The following is a 16,586-nucleotide window of genomic DNA, read 5'->3' on the forward strand; positions in this document are numbered from 1 at the left end:
AAAACGACAATGTCTCTGGAGTGACAGGATGGTGATAAGTAAGATAGGTATATAAAGACTAGAGCATTGAGATAGGAGGAGGAGAGGAGGAGAGGAGTATGGGAAATGTATTAAAAAAAAGCCTATATTCTACTGCTTTAATATAAAAGAACAGAGCAATACGTATTAAATTTGAAGGGAGTAGGAAGTGTCGTGTGATCGTATGATTCAATGTCAAGTGCATCCAAGGATGCCGTTGGTAAAGATGTTTTCCGTGTAGTCATAGATTTGATCTCTCGCGTACTGCGCTATCTAAGATTTCTTAGCTGCCATAGCGTCGTTTATTACGCCGTAGCATAGACGATCTTCTTTAACTATTTTTTACCTCTCAAGACATTTTCATTGGCCACAGTATTTCTCAAGAACAGTCGTGTACAGTCTCTATGATCTTGCGAGCATCAAGCGACAAAAAAGAAAGTTTAGTGCCTCACCGCGACTAAGTGCCGTGAAACAATTGCGGCATCAGGGGCGGCCATGAAGATGGCCACGACGACTGCAGAATATCAAGAATAATATCCCAACGACTGCTCAAAACCCACTACACCGCGGTGAGGTCTACAAGTTTATCTTTCCTTCTCTCTCCTGGGTTCACATTCTACGGTTGATGCATTTTCTTACACGAGACCCTGCGCAATCTAGAAGTGCCTACTGTATGTAACAACAAAGCATTCGAGTATACTAAACAATTTTCTCTCAATAACCTTTTAGGCTACTGAACTCTTCGCTTGAATGTCTTGCGAGATCGACGATGGCCTTCATCCGACTGCAATTATATTGATAAGAGTCTTCTTGGCTTATCAGAAGAGAAACTTTTACTGCACAGAAGTTTGAGCAAACAGAGCAACTGTCAGCGATTTGCCCCTCAAAAAAATATTCTCACCAAAATCAGTAATTACTGACTTTGAGTAATAAGAACATCTCTACTTCGCGGGGATACCTGGCATTTGCCGATATGTAGCTTTCTACTTATGTCTGAGGCGCCTTTGTTCTACTGAGCACATACTCATATGGTTCAATAGACGTGCAGCAGACCAATAACATTGAGTTCCACAGTGCGAAAGATGATCGCCCGTCGTCACTATCGCCCATCACACACGGCAATTTCATTTTATGCATGTGGTTCCGGGTAAGGAAAGAACAATGATAACGATAACGAAAGAAACTCCATATTCGATGTCTATATATATAATAATGAACAAAGAACCATCGAAGCGCCTAGGACAATAATCTGAGAATTCAGAACTTCAATAAACGAGACTAAAATGCCCGAGAAGGAGTTAGATTACATCAGGTCTAGAGACGCTGCAGATGGCTCCTCCGATGAGAAAGGTGGAGTCTACATTGATGCCTTTGAAAAGGGCGAAAATAAACCTGAATTAACGGGTTTTGCTAAATTTGTCGACTCATTCAAAAGGTTTGATGATGAGGATTTGGGAATTGACCCTAATCTCTCCGAAGTTGAAAAGATTGCCGTTAGAACTGCGAATTCTCCATTAAGTAGATCTTTGAAGAACAGACACTTGCAGATGATTGCTATCGGTGGTTCGATTGGTACAGGTTTATTCGTTGGTTCCGGTTCTGCTTTGGCTGAGGCTGGTCCAGCAGGTTTGATCTTGGATTATGGTTTGGTTTCTTTTATGATTTGGTCTACATGTCAATCTCTTGGTGAATTGGCTGTTACATTTCCAGTTTCTGGTGCATTTGTGACCTATAACTCTAGATTTATTGACCCATCTTGGGGTTTCGCAATGGCTTGGAATTACGCTATTCAGTGGTTAGTCGTCTTACCTTTAGAATTGGTGGCTGCTGCTATGACTATTGATTACTGGGATGAAAAAACTAATTCTGCTGCATGGGTGGTTATATTCTATGTTGTTATTGCTTCAATTAATTTATTTGGTGTAAGAGGTTATGGTGAGGCTGAGTTCGCTTTTGCAATAATTAAAGTGACAGCTATCATTGGCTTCATTATATTAGGTATCGTTTTAGCTGCTGGTGGTGGACCGACGAAAGAGTATATTGGTGGCCATTACTGGCATGATCCTGGTCCTTTTTCTAACGGCTTCAAGGGTGTGTGTACTGTTTTTGTTAATGCTGCTTTTGCATTCGCTGGTACCGAATTAGTCGGTTTGGCCGCTGCAGAATCAGCTAATCCAAGAAAGTCTTTACCAAAGGCAACTAAACAAGTTGTTTGGAGAATAGTCTTGTTTTACATCATCTCATTGACTCTTGTTGGTTGTTTAGTACCATACAATGATGGCCGTTTACTCCTGGGATCCTCATCTGCTGATGCAAAAGCTTCGCCTTTCGTCATAGCAATAAAGAGAGCAAAAATAAGTGGATTACCAAGTGTAATGAATGCAGTTATTATGGTTGCAGTTTTGTCAGTCGGAAATTCTTCCGTCTACGGTTCTTCAAGAACTTTAGCTGCTTTAGCTGCTTCTGGTCAAGCTCCTAAATTTTTAGGATATATCGATAAGCAGGGACGTCCATTAATGGGTATTATAGTCCAATTAGTTATCGGTTTATTATGTTTCTTAGCTGCGTCACCAAAGAGGGATGACGTTTTCACTTGGCTTATGGCTCTTTCAGGTCTTTCTTCACTTTTCACGTGGGGATCTATTAACTTTTGTCTTATTCGTTTCAGACGTGCATTACACGTCCAAGGAAGAAACACCGATGAACTTGCATTCACCTCGCAAGGTGGAATCTATGCTGCAGTATTTGGTACAGGTTTTAACATTCTTGTTTTGATTGCTCAATTTTACACTGCTTTATTCCCAATTGGTGCAGAACCCAGTGCAGAGGGTTTCTTCGAGGCATACTTATCATTCCCTATTATCTTGGCATTCTATATTGGCCATAAAATCTGGAAGAAAAATTGGGTGTTGTACATCAGAGCTAAAGATATTGATATTGACACTGGTAGAAGGGAGTTAGACTTGGATTTGGCCAAGCAAGAAATTGCAGAAGAGAAGGCCTTCCTTGCTTCAAAGCCATTCTACTACAGATACTGGCACACATGGTGTTAAGCCAATATTTTCATAAATTCACTTTACTAATGTGCTTTCCATTGGTTTATATAATAAATCTTCAATTCAATAGGCGTCAAAAGTCTATGGTTCCATATTTTTTGTTAATATGTCTTAGAAGGGGCAACTGCGCTGGTGTTGCTCGCTCTGTATTTTAGAAAAAATATACATGTACTAGTGAGAATTCTTTTTATCTAAGAAATAATCTATATAATCATCCTGCTTTCTCTCAAATGCTCATGGTCACTTACTTACACATGAAGAGCTAGATCCCACTCCCCAATGAACTTTTCATATTAAGCGATGTTCTGAATGCTTAATAGTAATTCTTGTCCTTAACCTCTCTGAGGAGTTGACGCCTGAAATAGACTTTTCGAACGTAGACTAATATCGAAGATAATAAAAAAAATCCAAAGAAATAATAGTATCTCGGAGTTGAATCTATAAGTAGTGGAACTTGCACCGAGTCTTTTGAGCCTTCTTTATCCAAACTATACTTATAATCGTCAAATATTAAAGTATTATTGAAGTTCAAATCTATCTTTTCAATGCTGATGTCCGTTATTATGACAGAAGGGATCGGGTCATCTCGACTACCGGTCTGGACCTCATTCAAGGTCTGCAAGGTATCAAATCCATTAAGCAATTGGCCAAATACTACATGTGAGCCATCGAGCCAGTTTAAATCATCGTTGGTTGCAATGAAAAATTGAGCTCCATTGGTATTGGGACCTGCGTTGGCCATTGACACTCTTCCCAACTTATTATGCTTTAATTCAAAATTCTCATCTTTGAAAGAGCCCTTATCGTAAATCGAATAGCCTCCAGTACCATCTCCTTTCGAAAAATCTCCGCCTTGGATCATAAAATCTTTAATGATGCGATGAAACTTACATCCCTTGTACCCGTAGCCTTGGCTCATTTTTGATAATTCTACAAAGTTATGCACAGTCTGAGGTACAACTAGCCCGAACAATCCAATCTCAAGGTTTCCGATTTCCTGCAATTGTTTAGCTGAGTCTTTCCCTACGGCATCTGAGTTCTCTTGAGAAATTGTAAACGTCACTATATCTGTGACGACTGGTTCACTCGCAATTTCGAAGGGTAAGGCACTAGTCTGAAGTGTCAAGACCCAGAAAGCCCAAATATAATAAGCCATAAAGATCAAACACGTTCTTGGCTTCATTGCTTAGATCTTAATATAAAGACCTATTATTCTATCCGTGTTGAGGCTGTTCTAAGACGTATTTAGATTTATTGATATCGGCACGTGATCTGAAAAGTACGCATCAAAGTCGGCATGTTTTTGACTTATTCTATAGTGGCAATAAGTATAGAACAACTATTTTTTAACCAAAAGAAGCTTATTTTGAGTTATCAGTTGTGTTGATCTATTGAAGAATATCATTTTTAGATTAATTGTTTTTACTGTGAGAACAAAGGATTGCTCTCTGTTGATATTTGATAGAATTTGGCATCTCGTTAGTCTTAACATTCTTAATGAACGGAGTCTCTGTTGATATTACGCACTTGAAGAAGGGGGAAGTGAATTTGGGTACGTCCATTATGGCGGTCAAGTTCAAGGATGGTGTTATATTGGGTGCAGATTCAAGGACTACAACAGGGTCATACATTGCAAATAGAGTGACCGACAAGTTGACGCAAATTCATGATACTATATACTGCTGTCGCTCAGGATCGGCAGCAGATACGCAAGCAGTTGCTGACATAGTGAAATATCATTTACAATTATATTCTTCCCAATTGTCTCACGATGAAAAGCCTACCACTGAAGTCGCCGCTAACGTATTTCAAGAAATCTGCTACAATAACAAGGATGGACTTACCGCAGGTATAATTTGTGCTGGATATGATTCTAAGTCAAAAGGAAGCATTTATCTGATTCCTATCGGTGGATCTATTCATAAACAGAACTACGCTATAGCAGGTTCAGGGTCAACATTTATCTACGGTTGGTGTAATGAGCACTTTGTGCCAGAAATGGAAAAGGCAGAATGCATTGATTTTATTAAGACTGCATTATCAGAAGCAATCAAATGGGACGGCTCCTCTGGTGGTGTTATTAGAATGGTAATTTTGACTGACAATGGAGTTGAAAGGTTAATTTTTTACCCTGATGAATATCAGAAATAGAATTACAGTAAAATACATTAGCTTGAATACACGAATTTGTATTAAAAACATAACTAGATATCTCAGCTTATTTAATATTTGGTCCATTTCCATAAATTTTCTCCAGGGTTGACCAACTCGTCTTCATTCGAGCTAAATAGCAATCCCTTATCCACTCCTTGTGAGATAATAGTATTGATCAAAAGAAAGAAATCAGATTGTTTGAATCCATTGTCAATTATCTTATTGAGGTTCTGCAAGGACTCCTCTTTCGAAATAACTCCATTATTTTTCAACTTAATATTATGGGTTTTTTCATATCTTTCAACTACATCTTTGTAGGATATCTCATCAGATTGCACCCTAACTTTGTCAGGAAGATCCCTCGGATTAATAGATGCGACAGAAGCAATTACCTTTCCGATATCGTTTACATTCGTAACAGACAACCTAGAGGAAGGGTCGCCAAGATATGTAACAGCTTTTTTCTCAGAATCAATGCCTATTCCACCAACAATTTCATAAAGAAAAAAACCTGGAAGGGTAAATGCTCCCGTGATTATGGAGACAGTCTTTATTCCGAGAGATCTTACTTTTTCAGCGTGCTTGTCCTTAATATCGAAAAATGGTGGTACTTGTGAAAGATAAGATAACTTATCCAGTTCTGTCCCGAATTGTGATGGAATGAAAAGCTTGGGTTTTGCCTTTTCCAAAACCTTTTCAATTAAGCCTAATGTCTCAGGAAATACTCCGATTAACTCGATAACCACATCTACTCCATCAATTGCTTTTGCAATGCTTGCCACATTGCTCTCATCCCAAGTGACCTCTATGTATTCCGTTTTACTTGTCGACTCTCTCTTAGACCTACTCAATACTTTTATGGGAAATTGAAACTTGTCCGCAAAGGTTTCTGACTCTATTGCAGCGAGAGTTGGCTTTCCTAAAAATCCATCAGGACCCCCGATTATAGCAACTGTTGGTTTAGACATTTTGTTTTCTGATAAGATTCTTGATTTCGCAATTGTTCGCAAGTCAAGATAGTTTCTGTTGATAGAATCTAATCCATTTTATAAATAACATTGACTCTTTTATAGACTTTGGAGTCTCTGAATATCTTTACCTGCGAGTGAAGAGGCAAATCCACAGTTTCTAAGCAGATTTATGGCAGTTACCAAGTTGAGTCGTGGTTCCTAATTGGGATACAACATGGCTGACAAATTTCGCACTTAAATTTAGTAATGATTTTAACTTTCACAGTCAGCAACTGTGAGATGGATCAATGCTGAGTATTTTGCTATCTTAGCAAGTTCAGTATTAGTGAGCACCGTGAGAGGTCTACTCAAATGTGGACAATTATCCTACCGCTCACTAAGTATGCTGAGAGAGCTAGAAATTTACACTTTGGAGATTGTGGTTCTATTATGAAGCAAAAGACGGTGCAATGAATCCCCTGTATAATATACCATAAAGGGGACGGTGTGGCACTTTTCTCTACTTGTATCTCTTTATTCTTTTAACTTGAATTAATGGACTGTAAATGCTGCAATGTAGATCGGAGAATTCAGTATGTATCTTATCGTCCACAGCTACTTACACAGTATCTATTTGAATAGATTATGCCACTAATTCATACTCTGCCCTATAGGAACCAAGTCTTACAAATATTAATAATTCGTTCTTAGGACACTTAACGCTTGGAATCAGTTACTGCAAAGAGTTGAATACACTCAGAATCATTCAAAATGTAGCATCTACAATTAATAGTAGTGATCAACCATTGCCTAACATTTACCTCAATAAGGCATTTAATGAACAACTAAATTCTCATCGATGCAGTACAAGAATCAAATAATTTTATTTCAAGGTGAAGTTACATACTGGGCATGTCAAGTGTGAAACCATCTGATTTTCCGATAGTATTGGTTAGAAATCTACCTTTTGATATAACCAGTGACTCATTATATGAGTTATTAGGTAAATATGGTAGCATACATCAAGTACGGGTACCTGATGAAAAGTCAGATCAAGGAACACCTGGTACATGTTTTGTCATTTACCGAAATGTTGCTAGTGCCGTCAGCGCTGCCAAAGGATTGAATGGTATCAATTATCAGGGAAGGTATTTAGTAGCATCGGAATATCGAATTGATAGGGCTAAATTGTCTAAGGAAGATTTTATCTTACGTAAGGAACAAATAGACAAGTTGAAGAAGGAATATGAGATAGAGTGATGTTTCACTTACTATCAAGAAAAGAGGTATCTTAGTTAAATCTAGCCGTTTATTTTTTTTTTTCAATTTATCTATTTATTGAACAAAGTCTACATTCAAATGTGAACTATAAGAGGAAAGAGAATTATTTACTCTTTTCTTCGGTTTCATTTTCATCGACTTGTTTTGGTTTCTTCGACTCAATTGAAAAGTTTAGTAAGCTTAAGAAATAATAACTCAGAAGAGAAATGAATATCCATCCAGCTACCTTTAATATTCTTCTCATATAACCAATGGAGGTACTTCTGTACATTATCAATGCGTCGAGATTGTGCACATCGTCAAAGAGGTTTTTATAATGTAAAGTTACTTTGACGTGGCCCTTGGCGACGTCCAAGTAAGAATGTTCGTTGGTAACCGTCAACAGCTCAAAATCTATGGGAGACGACACGTTCAAAAACTCTGCATTTTCAGGCAAATAGAAACTAAGGTATACGTTATCATAAGTAATGTCTCTAACAGAATTTACCAACGGTATTCTCAAAATATAAGTCTCTGGCTCATTATTAACTTGATGGACGAAGTCACTAATAGCGTAATTCCAACCCAAAGTAAAATTGAAGTGCCATCCACCAAAAAGTGGGAATCTTGGTTGTAACAACAAATGATCTTGGACGAAGTTGAAAGTAGACACGACACCCACTAAATCAGTATAGTAAAAATCGTGGAACATACCGTTAGCCTTCAAAGGAATATCCAAATGAGAGATAGCCCAATGATTCCTTGTTGTGTCATATCTGCCTTTCATCCAATCGAGTCTCAGGAATCCAGTATTAAGCTCAGCTGCATCGTTAACCAAGTCGTAGCTTTCCTCGACTGGCAATTTTGCAACTTCAGAGGCTGGAATCCAAACGGATCTATTGAGGTTTACAGCTCTGGACAATGGTCTGTTGTGATCGTAGAGCAATCCCATTGGCTTGATAGTGAAAGGTTCGAGATCAAAATCTAAAGGACCGTAAACCAATGCCTTCTCCTCAACTCTTGGTTTGACTGATGGTAAATCTGGGGTCAATTCATCTTTATTCACGAAGTTTAACTCCATCTCCTGTCCCTTAGATACTCCTGTGAATAATAATGAGTAATCTTTTGTAGTATAAGGTGAATAAGCGAACTTATTCAATCTCACAAGCAAAGTTTGAACGTCCGACATCGATAATTCAGATGGAAACGGTGAGTTAGCTCCACGATATGCATATTGAACCTTTATGTTAATTTCGTTGTTGGGCGCGACAGGATATGGAAGCTTCAATTTATAAACCTTAGGTGCTTCTTGTAAAGATTCTAATGCAACTCCACCATGGTCCATCAAAACAAATGAAATCACAGAAACCTCCCCAAATGCGCCGAATCCATCGTTAACCGTAAAAGTGTACTCATCTGTTGGATTTTGGCCTTCATTTCTTGCAACTATATTAATTGACTCTTTTGTATATGATTTTGATAAATCTACCACACGTTTGTAGTGAAGGTTTTCCCATTCTCCACCATTTTCAAATGCCCATGCCGTAGCAAATATTATACAACTGGCAACTAATCGAATCCACATACGCATTGTTGAACCTCTTTTATCTTCAATTCGTCGATTTAGTCAGTTTTATTGCTTAATGGAATATCTGTTCATTTAGTGTACTGAAAAACTCGGTGGCCTCAAAATCTCACTACGGGCAAATCAGATACAAAAAAAAACAAAAAAACTTTCTCTCAAGATTGTTGTATCATAAACAAGCGAGGGAGGTTTTTGCTTGACACATAGCCAAGTATATAAGTGTATACAGTTGTATATTTAAAGGCTAGGTTAGGGGAAACTATAAAAGCAACACCATCGCCGAAATTGAGCGAACTAGGTTCTAAACAAGATACAAGAAAGCAACAAAACAACAGATACACGTAACATAACGTCTCATAGTTTATACGGCAGATCAACATAAAACGTTAAAAGTAGGATTAAGTTATAAAGGAGATTTAAGATGTCATTTCAGGACCTTATTCCGGTAGTCAACAAATTGCAAGACATAGTTACGACGGCGCAATTGGCAGATTTAGATTTGCCAATATTGGCAGTTGTTGGATCACAATCATGTGGAAAGTCTTCAGTGTTGGAGAATATAGTTGGAAGAGACTTTTTGCCTAGGGGTACTGGTATTGTGACAAGGCGTCCGCTTGTGTTGCAGTTGATCAACATTAAAGCCGACGAGCTTCAAGATGAGTCCACCAGAGAGTCGACGCCAATAGGTGAAAAGGAAGTCAATTTGGAGGACCATTTAAGGAGATACTCCAATGGGCGTCCTAGTGGTGACATAGAATGGGGTGAGTTTTTACATATCCCACGTAAGAAATTTTTTGATTTCAACGAAATTAGAAGGGAAATCGAACTTGAGACCTCCAGAATAGCTGGGGAAAATAAAGGTATCAGTAGACTTCCAATCAATTTGAAAATATATTCTACGAAAGTGCTCAATTTGACATTGGTCGATTTGCCAGGCTTGACTAAAATTCCTATTGGGGACCAGCCAACTGACATTGAAAGGCAAACTAGAGGGTTGATTTTAGAATATATATCAAAACCGAATTGTATTATTTTGGCTGTGTCGCCTGCAAATGTTGATTTGGTTAATTCGGAATCGTTAAAATTGGCAAGGCAAGTTGACCCTACGGGAAAGAGAACTGTTGGGATCTTAACAAAATTGGATTTAATGGATCAAGGTACCAATGCCTTGGATATTCTAAAGGGAAATATTTATCCTTTGAAACTTGGTTTCATAGGGATTGTTAATAGGTCTCAAAGAGATATTACAGAAAATAAATCTTTAGAGGATTCATTAAGCGCTGAACAAGAGTTCTTTGAAAACCATTCTGCTTATAGAACAATGTCTAAAAGATGCGGAACTCGATATTTATCACAGACTTTGAATAAAATCTTGATGACCCATATTAGAGAAAGATTACCTGATATAAAGGCTAAATTGAACACTTTGATAGGTCAAAGTGAGCAAGAATTAGCTAGTTATGGAGAACTTCCTTCAAATTTGACTGATTCAAAAGAAGGAAGAGGTGCTTTGGTATTGAATTTGATGACCAAATTTGCTACAAGTTTTATCAATTCAATTGAGGGTACCCAAATGTCAGAAATTTCTACAAAGGAGCTTTGTGGTGGTGCCAGAATATATTACATTTACAATGAAGTATTTGGTTCACACTTAGCTTCGATAAATCCGACCCACAATTTGTCAATTCATGACATCAGAACGGCGATTCGGAACTCCACGGGTCCGAGACCCTCCTTATTCGTACCAGAGTTGGCATTTGATTTACTTGTGAAACCACAAATCAAGCTCTTGGAACAACCTTCAAAGAGCTGTGTTGAGTTGGTGTATGAGGAGTTGATGAAAATTGTTCATAGTGTCTGTTCAAATGGTGTTGGAATTGAGCTAAACAGATACCCAAAATTACAATCCAAACTTATTGAGGTTGTTTCAGACTTATTGAGAGAGAGGTTGGGCCCAACTATAAAATATGTCGATTCCTTGATTGACATACACAAGGCTTATATCAATACAAACCATCCAAACTTTATAGGTGCTGCGAAAGCTATGAAATTAGTAGTTGAAGAGCGTCAAAAGCAAAAAGAAGCGGAGCTGAGATCAAGATTAAGATTAGCTAGCGAAAGAATATTGAATGGAAATGCTAAGCATCACGAAAGCATTGAAAACAATAATGACGAAAATGAGAATGAAGAAGCTGACGACGAAAAAGAAAGTGATGGCATTGATGACATCAATCAAGTTGATGACGAAATCAAACCACCGAGACACAAAAGATCGGATTCTATCAGAACAAATTACTCAGTTAGGTCTGAGAATGCACCTGGTTTCTCTGGATCCTCAACTATAAGTTACCAGCATGAGTCGTATTTGAATTACTTCTTTGGTAAAGATCCTATCACCCATCAACAGTATTTACAGACTCAAGCACAATTGAATCCAACCCCTTTTAAGTTTCCTCAGCAATCAGATGCATTACAATTCAATAACGCCGTAAATGACGGAACTCATTCAGGTCCACATTCAAATTCGATGGATTTGAAATCCTTAAATATAAATGAGGAGTCTTTCGAAAGTGATGACACAATTCATGAACTTAGTGAAAGAGAACAACTTGAATGTGAATTGATTAGGCGCTTGATTATCTCGTATTTTAGTATTGTAAGGGAAATGATTCAAGATCAAGTACCGAAGCTGGTAATGTGTTTATTGGTAAATTACATTAAACAAAACATTCAAAACAGATTGGTAGTCAAGCTATACAACGAGGAGTTATTTGATGATTTACTTTTTGAGGATGAAAACATTCAGATGGAGAGAGAGAAATGTATGAACTTATTAAAGACTTACAAGGAAGCTTCGAAGGTTATCAGTGATGTGGTTTGAACCGCTACAATTACTTTTTTTTTTTGGTACATTGTAAATAGTTGAGATAAATATATATTGTGCAATTTGAAGTTATTAAGTTTGCTTGATAGGGACTTTGTTTACATATATTTGAAGACAATTGTTCATATTGTTGATTAACTTTTCCCTTCGAAATTTGTAGTCTACCAGTTTCTTACTCATTTCTTCATCTTCTTGAAAACTGAATGTCTGCTCTTTTATCAAAAATCCCAAGTTTTCATCGTTCATACTGCTAATTTTCGCTTTCTTTGCCTCAATTAAACGAATGTCATCCCCTGAAAGCTTGTTCAAATAGAATCTTAAATTTATTATAAATTCAATAGATAATATCACAGTACAACTCCATGTATTATCCAAGTCGATAACTATTTTACCTTTTTCGCTGGTCTGATAGATCTCTTCTAGCAGCTTATCAATAAGCAAATTAAGTGTATCTTTTTCAATATCATTAATCAAAGAATTCAAATCTTTCCCTGATAACTTTAAATAGTTGACCTGATTTAATTTGACAATTGACTTTTGATTAATAGCTACTTTTGAACTATTAGCTGAACTCCTTATCTTCTTCCTATTTATAAATACTTTCACAGGAATAGACACATCTTCTGTTATTTTTACAAAGGATATTTGAGTCATTATTTGCCTAGTTCATTTTGTTGCAGAGCCAGTTCTGGTGCTGTAGTTTAGATTCAAATAAACTTAATTTTCCATATCGATATTAAGACAAAAGACGCAAAATTGAATAAAATAGTTAAAAAATGATTCAACTATAGTGAGTACTTAAATTGAGTATATGAAGTATTCACAAATAAGATTGTCGTTTATTAGTAGATTAGAGGCGCTATAATACAAATATAATTCAGTCTTTCACATTAGAGAAGTCTAACTTCCTAGGTCTAATTCGCTGTTGACTTGGAGAGAGCTTCACAAGCTTTCTTTTACCCGTAGCATGGTTGATATATTCTACATGTGTATCACAGATTTGGTTTTTCATATTAGAAGAAGTATCAAATGGATTGGACGATACCTTATCCTTGGATGTAGACGTTTCACCAAGAAATGGATTAGTCAACCTTTTTCTTTTTATCAATACAGTTTCACTATCTCCCTCTAAATCACCTTCATCTGATGAATAGTTTTTGTTGAATGACTTGTTGTGCCAATGGTTAACAAGGTTTTCATTTATTACTTGGAAGAATGGAGTCTTTGGTTCTTCCACAACATCTTCCTCGAAAAGCAAGTTATCGTTGAGTTTTGACAAAACTTCGAGAGGTGGTCTCTTCTGCACCTTATGACTAGGTATGTTCAGCCTTCTACCAGTGCCAATAGTGGATGGTGCTGGTAGGAATATTCCAAATTGGCTCTTACCATTCTCTGCCTGCAAAGAATCAATGCCACCAAGATGCTTATGAAGCAAGTCACCGGTACCCGCTTTGAGCCTTTTGGGGGACTTCTTTGGAGTAAAAGCTGGAGAAATTGGCAATGACTTCTCTTTCGAAGTGGATCCCAAACTTGAAACACTTCGAAAGGTCGCTGCTTTACCCGTGCTCAGCTTACTAGTCGAAGGAGTTGGTATTTTCTTCCTGTTTGTTGTTGAAGGAGTTAACAACCATTCTTTCTTCTTGGGAGTACTTGGTGTCTGAAAAGAACTAGGTGATCTGAGTAAATTTGAAGAGTCTGCTTTCGAACTCGATCTTGGAGGTGTCAGAGGACTAACAAAATGCTCTGACATACTTCAGCTTTTGAATATTTATCAAATGATCTATTAGCTCCTTTGCTAAGTAAACAATATACTTTGATCAGCTCCAGATGATTTGTCGTTTTCTTATTCCTTTCCGTGACTTACACGTCTCTATCAAAAAAACTAGATAGATGGCTGGTCAATGCGTATTTGTGATTTTTGCCGTATTCGGAAGGCATATATAAAACTCGAGTATAATATGTCGTAGTTTAAGGTTTCATACACACTAAACAAACCCGTAGGCAATATTAACTCATCAATGGCCCTCAGCCCTCTTATTTACTCTAAAATATGTAAACTATTTACATTAAACTTGTGTTTCTTTACTTTGCACCCTAATCCTTCCTCTAGCTTGAAATAGAATTGTGCAACTTTATCTTTAATGTCAGACGTAGAATGATCTTTTAAAATTATATTCCCCAGAAGATCTACTTCACAGGCTCTCATATCACCGCGATATGGGATGGTTAATTCCAGAATACGATTCCCGCTTAAGTCAAGTCTTTCTAGATTTTGGCTGGGTTTGAAAATTTTGAAGCTGCCAGAGAGATCATTATCATTCAAACAAAGTGCACGAAGTGACGTGGGAAGTTCCAGGACTTCAATGTACGAAATCTTGTTCCCTCCTAAGTCTAAAGATTGGATTGACTTATTGAACAATTGTGATGTCAATGACGTAATTCCATTGAGTCTTAGGTCGAGTCTTTTCAAACCTGGAGGGGGGCACCATCCATCGACAGTAAGGATTCTATTGAAATAAAGCTCTAGCTCCTTTAAATTTGTAAGTTGGCTCCAATTGTAAATGTCATGACCATTTATTTTGAGATTGTAAGTTGCAAGGTTGGAAATTTTGTTGCCAGCTAAGGAAAGTTTTTGAAGAGAGTTCGGGAGCTCAAAGAAACTTAAGTCTATAAGATTGCATTCGCTTAAATTCAAGCTTGTCAATTGAGGAAACTGGAGTCTTTTGAAAGGATCTCTTGCAGAGTCACTAAACGTTAGGTCCTGGCTATTATATAAATTGAGTTCTTTCAAATCGCTAGGGAACTTAAAGAGACCATTATGAGCCGTTTCAAAACTTTTAATACGATTATATGATACATCAAGGTACTGTAATTTATTTGGTAGATTCTCTAAACCACTTATGTCAGTGAAAGGATTGCTGTCTAATTTCAATACTTCCAAGGTTTCCGGCCATTGAGCTCTTGAGAGCAGCATCAACGCCAGATCATCGATCAAGTTATTCGATAATAATATTGATTTTAAATTTGGTGGCCACTCAGACCCTTCGTCAAATTCATTAATCAAGTTGTATGATAAATCAATGGTCTCTAAACTTCTAGGTAATAAAGAAATGTTGAAATTCGAAATATTGTTGTAGGTAAGCATTAAGACTTTCAAAGTTTCCAGAAATACTTGCTTCTGTAGGATGGTGTTAGTAATTCCAGCCTGATTCCAGTATATATGTGATATTGTGGGCGGTAGTGAAATTGTATTGACATTAGTATGTTCGTTCCAAGAGATGTCCAATTGTCGAAGAGTTTGTGGCAATCCGATACAATTCCAACAGTCAATTCGATGTCCTAAAAGAACTAACAGATTCAAGTTGCTTTTTGAAATATTGTCCAAGCTTTTTAAGCATTTATTAAGCTTGGCCCTAGAAAAATGCAATGTTCGTAAATTAGAGAAGGACAAAATAAGCTCTAAATCATCATTCGAAGGCTCGTATCTTTCAATTATAATCTCCAAAGAGTCTGCAAGAACCACTCTTTGTCTGAACTTGTTTAAAAGAGATCTTAAAGATTCAAAATCTGCACCCGTTGCCACAACCCACTTAGCTGGATTAATGTCAGGGTTCTTGAGCAAAAATTCTTCTATTTCGTAGTAACTCTCAATACAAACGAGCCTCTTTACATCTTCTGGTAGGTTGATGCTATGTGGTCTTTTCGTAGGTGCAAGAATAAAATGTATTTCATTCAGATAGTAAATGTCTATTATAGTTTGTCTCAACTCTGGCACCTCCAAGATTATCTCAACTATTGTCGGAGGAATTTGTTCCAAAATTTGACGGAACACATTTATGGGTACGTCCCGAAGAAATCTTTTCATATCATAGTCATTCTTGTTTCCAACTGGTAACATAGCACGACATATTTAATCAGTTTGATGCTGACATACTAAATCTACTCTAGAACGGTTTTCTAGTACTGTATACAGTACCGATAAGACGTTGCCAGATTTCTTGTCCTGGTAATTATATCCTTAAAACAGCAGAGTTTGCTTAACGATTAAGAGGAAATATTGCTTACGATGACCTTTGAGAGTAGTGCCCTCCCATCAAGCAATTTCAAGTGGTCTACGACAAATAACGACGTTTTACTTACTGATCTCAGTCTCCTGTAGTCATACTTTATCAGTAGCAATTGACGAATAGTACGGGTTTGCATTCATTTGCTATAGTTGTTAAAGTCAATGAAACAAAGTGTAGATGCAAGTCAAGTCAATATTCTAAGGCATGTTGGCCATAATTGTAGTTCTCTTTGTTGAGTCTTTTCCATAGTTAATTGTCGTATAAATGTCGTACCCAAAATTTTGTCGCGTTCCGTATTGTTCAATTTTTTCTCACAACTGCCATCAGACCACAAAGGACGTAAGTGATAAAGAAACTTCACGGAGACTAAGCAAGCTGAAATTCAAAGAGTTCTCCTCTGATCGACTTTAAATAATAGGCATCGAAGGGATATCAGTCTTTTGGCCGCCTGAGTTTTACATAAAACGGACGAGAACTTATTAGATCTTTGAAGTCCGGAAGCTGCTCGTTTAGGGAAATTGAACAACAGAATTTATAAAATCTATTAGCAAAAAGCAACTTTAGAAGCAAGCAAGTTGAAGACTGATAAATAGTTTAATAGTATAGGTATCT

The 16,586-nt window shown here is 37.1% G+C and overlaps 10 protein-coding genes across 10 annotated transcripts; 4 read left to right on the top strand and 6 right to left on the bottom strand.

Moving 5' to 3' along the window:
- Positions 1-1,301: 1,301 nt before the first annotated feature.
- GAP2 (amino acid permease) lies at positions 1,302-3,071 on the top strand (the record flags this gene model as incomplete). Its single annotated transcript, XM_062954081.1, has 1 exon — positions 1,302-3,071. One exon carries the CDS (start codon positions 1,302-1,304, stop codon positions 3,069-3,071), a length of 1,770 nt encoding a protein of 589 aa, XP_062810820.1.
- A 316-nt stretch (positions 3,072-3,387) lies between these two features.
- On the bottom strand, positions 3,388-4,257 carry PRCAT00004107001 (uncharacterized protein; the record flags this gene model as incomplete). Its single annotated transcript, XM_062954082.1, has 1 exon — positions 3,388-4,257. One exon carries the CDS (start codon positions 4,255-4,257, stop codon positions 3,388-3,390), a length of 870 nt encoding a protein of 289 aa, XP_062810821.1.
- Positions 4,258-4,571: 314 nt separating this feature from the next.
- PRE3 (proteasome core particle subunit beta 1) lies at positions 4,572-5,225 on the top strand (the record flags this gene model as incomplete). Its single annotated transcript, XM_062954083.1, has 1 exon — positions 4,572-5,225. The coding sequence occupies one exon, from the start codon at positions 4,572-4,574 to the stop codon at positions 5,223-5,225; it is 654 nt and encodes a 217-aa protein (XP_062810822.1).
- A 71-nt stretch (positions 5,226-5,296) lies between these two features.
- On the bottom strand, positions 5,297-6,196 carry CIP1 (Cip1p; the record flags this gene model as incomplete). The annotated part of the gene is made up of 1 exon (XM_062954084.1): positions 5,297-6,196. One exon carries the CDS (start codon positions 6,194-6,196, stop codon positions 5,297-5,299), a length of 900 nt encoding a protein of 299 aa, XP_062810823.1.
- Positions 6,197-7,090: 894 nt separating this feature from the next.
- PRCAT00004110001 (uncharacterized protein) lies at positions 7,091-7,438 on the top strand (the record flags this gene model as incomplete). The annotated part of the gene is made up of 1 exon (XM_062954085.1): positions 7,091-7,438. One exon carries the CDS (start codon positions 7,091-7,093, stop codon positions 7,436-7,438), a length of 348 nt encoding a protein of 115 aa, XP_062810824.1.
- A 124-nt stretch (positions 7,439-7,562) lies between these two features.
- OST1 (dolichyl-diphosphooligosaccharide--protein glycotransferase subunit) lies at positions 7,563-9,029 on the bottom strand (the record flags this gene model as incomplete). The annotated part of the gene is made up of 1 exon (XM_062954086.1): positions 7,563-9,029. One exon carries the CDS (start codon positions 9,027-9,029, stop codon positions 7,563-7,565), a length of 1,467 nt encoding a protein of 488 aa, XP_062810825.1.
- A 415-nt stretch (positions 9,030-9,444) lies between these two features.
- DNM1 (dynamin-related GTPase) lies at positions 9,445-11,904 on the top strand (the record flags this gene model as incomplete). The annotated part of the gene is made up of 1 exon (XM_062954088.1): positions 9,445-11,904. The coding sequence occupies one exon, from the start codon at positions 9,445-9,447 to the stop codon at positions 11,902-11,904; it is 2,460 nt and encodes an 819-aa protein (XP_062810826.1).
- A 75-nt stretch (positions 11,905-11,979) lies between these two features.
- PRCAT00004113001 (uncharacterized protein) lies at positions 11,980-12,561 on the bottom strand (the record flags this gene model as incomplete). Its single annotated transcript, XM_062954089.1, has 1 exon — positions 11,980-12,561. The coding sequence occupies one exon, from the start codon at positions 12,559-12,561 to the stop codon at positions 11,980-11,982; it is 582 nt and encodes a 193-aa protein (XP_062810827.1).
- Positions 12,562-12,784: 223 nt separating this feature from the next.
- Positions 12,785-13,657, bottom strand: SOL1 (Sol1p; the record flags this gene model as incomplete). The annotated part of the gene is made up of 1 exon (XM_062954090.1): positions 12,785-13,657. The coding sequence occupies one exon, from the start codon at positions 13,655-13,657 to the stop codon at positions 12,785-12,787; it is 873 nt and encodes a 290-aa protein (XP_062810828.1).
- A 288-nt stretch (positions 13,658-13,945) lies between these two features.
- Positions 13,946-15,805, bottom strand: PRCAT00004115001 (leucine-rich repeat domain-containing protein; the record flags this gene model as incomplete). The annotated part of the gene is made up of 1 exon (XM_062954091.1): positions 13,946-15,805. The coding sequence occupies one exon, from the start codon at positions 15,803-15,805 to the stop codon at positions 13,946-13,948; it is 1,860 nt and encodes a 619-aa protein (XP_062810829.1).
- Between the last annotated feature and the right edge of the window lie 781 nt (positions 15,806-16,586).

The sequence above is a fragment of the Priceomyces carsonii genome (genome assembly GCF_900007245.1).
Source record: "Priceomyces carsonii strain CBS4050 genome assembly, scaffold: Debaryomyces_carsonii_scaffold_4, whole genome shotgun sequence".
Classification (NCBI taxonomy): domain Eukaryota; kingdom Fungi; phylum Ascomycota; class Pichiomycetes; order Serinales; family Debaryomycetaceae; genus Priceomyces; species Priceomyces carsonii.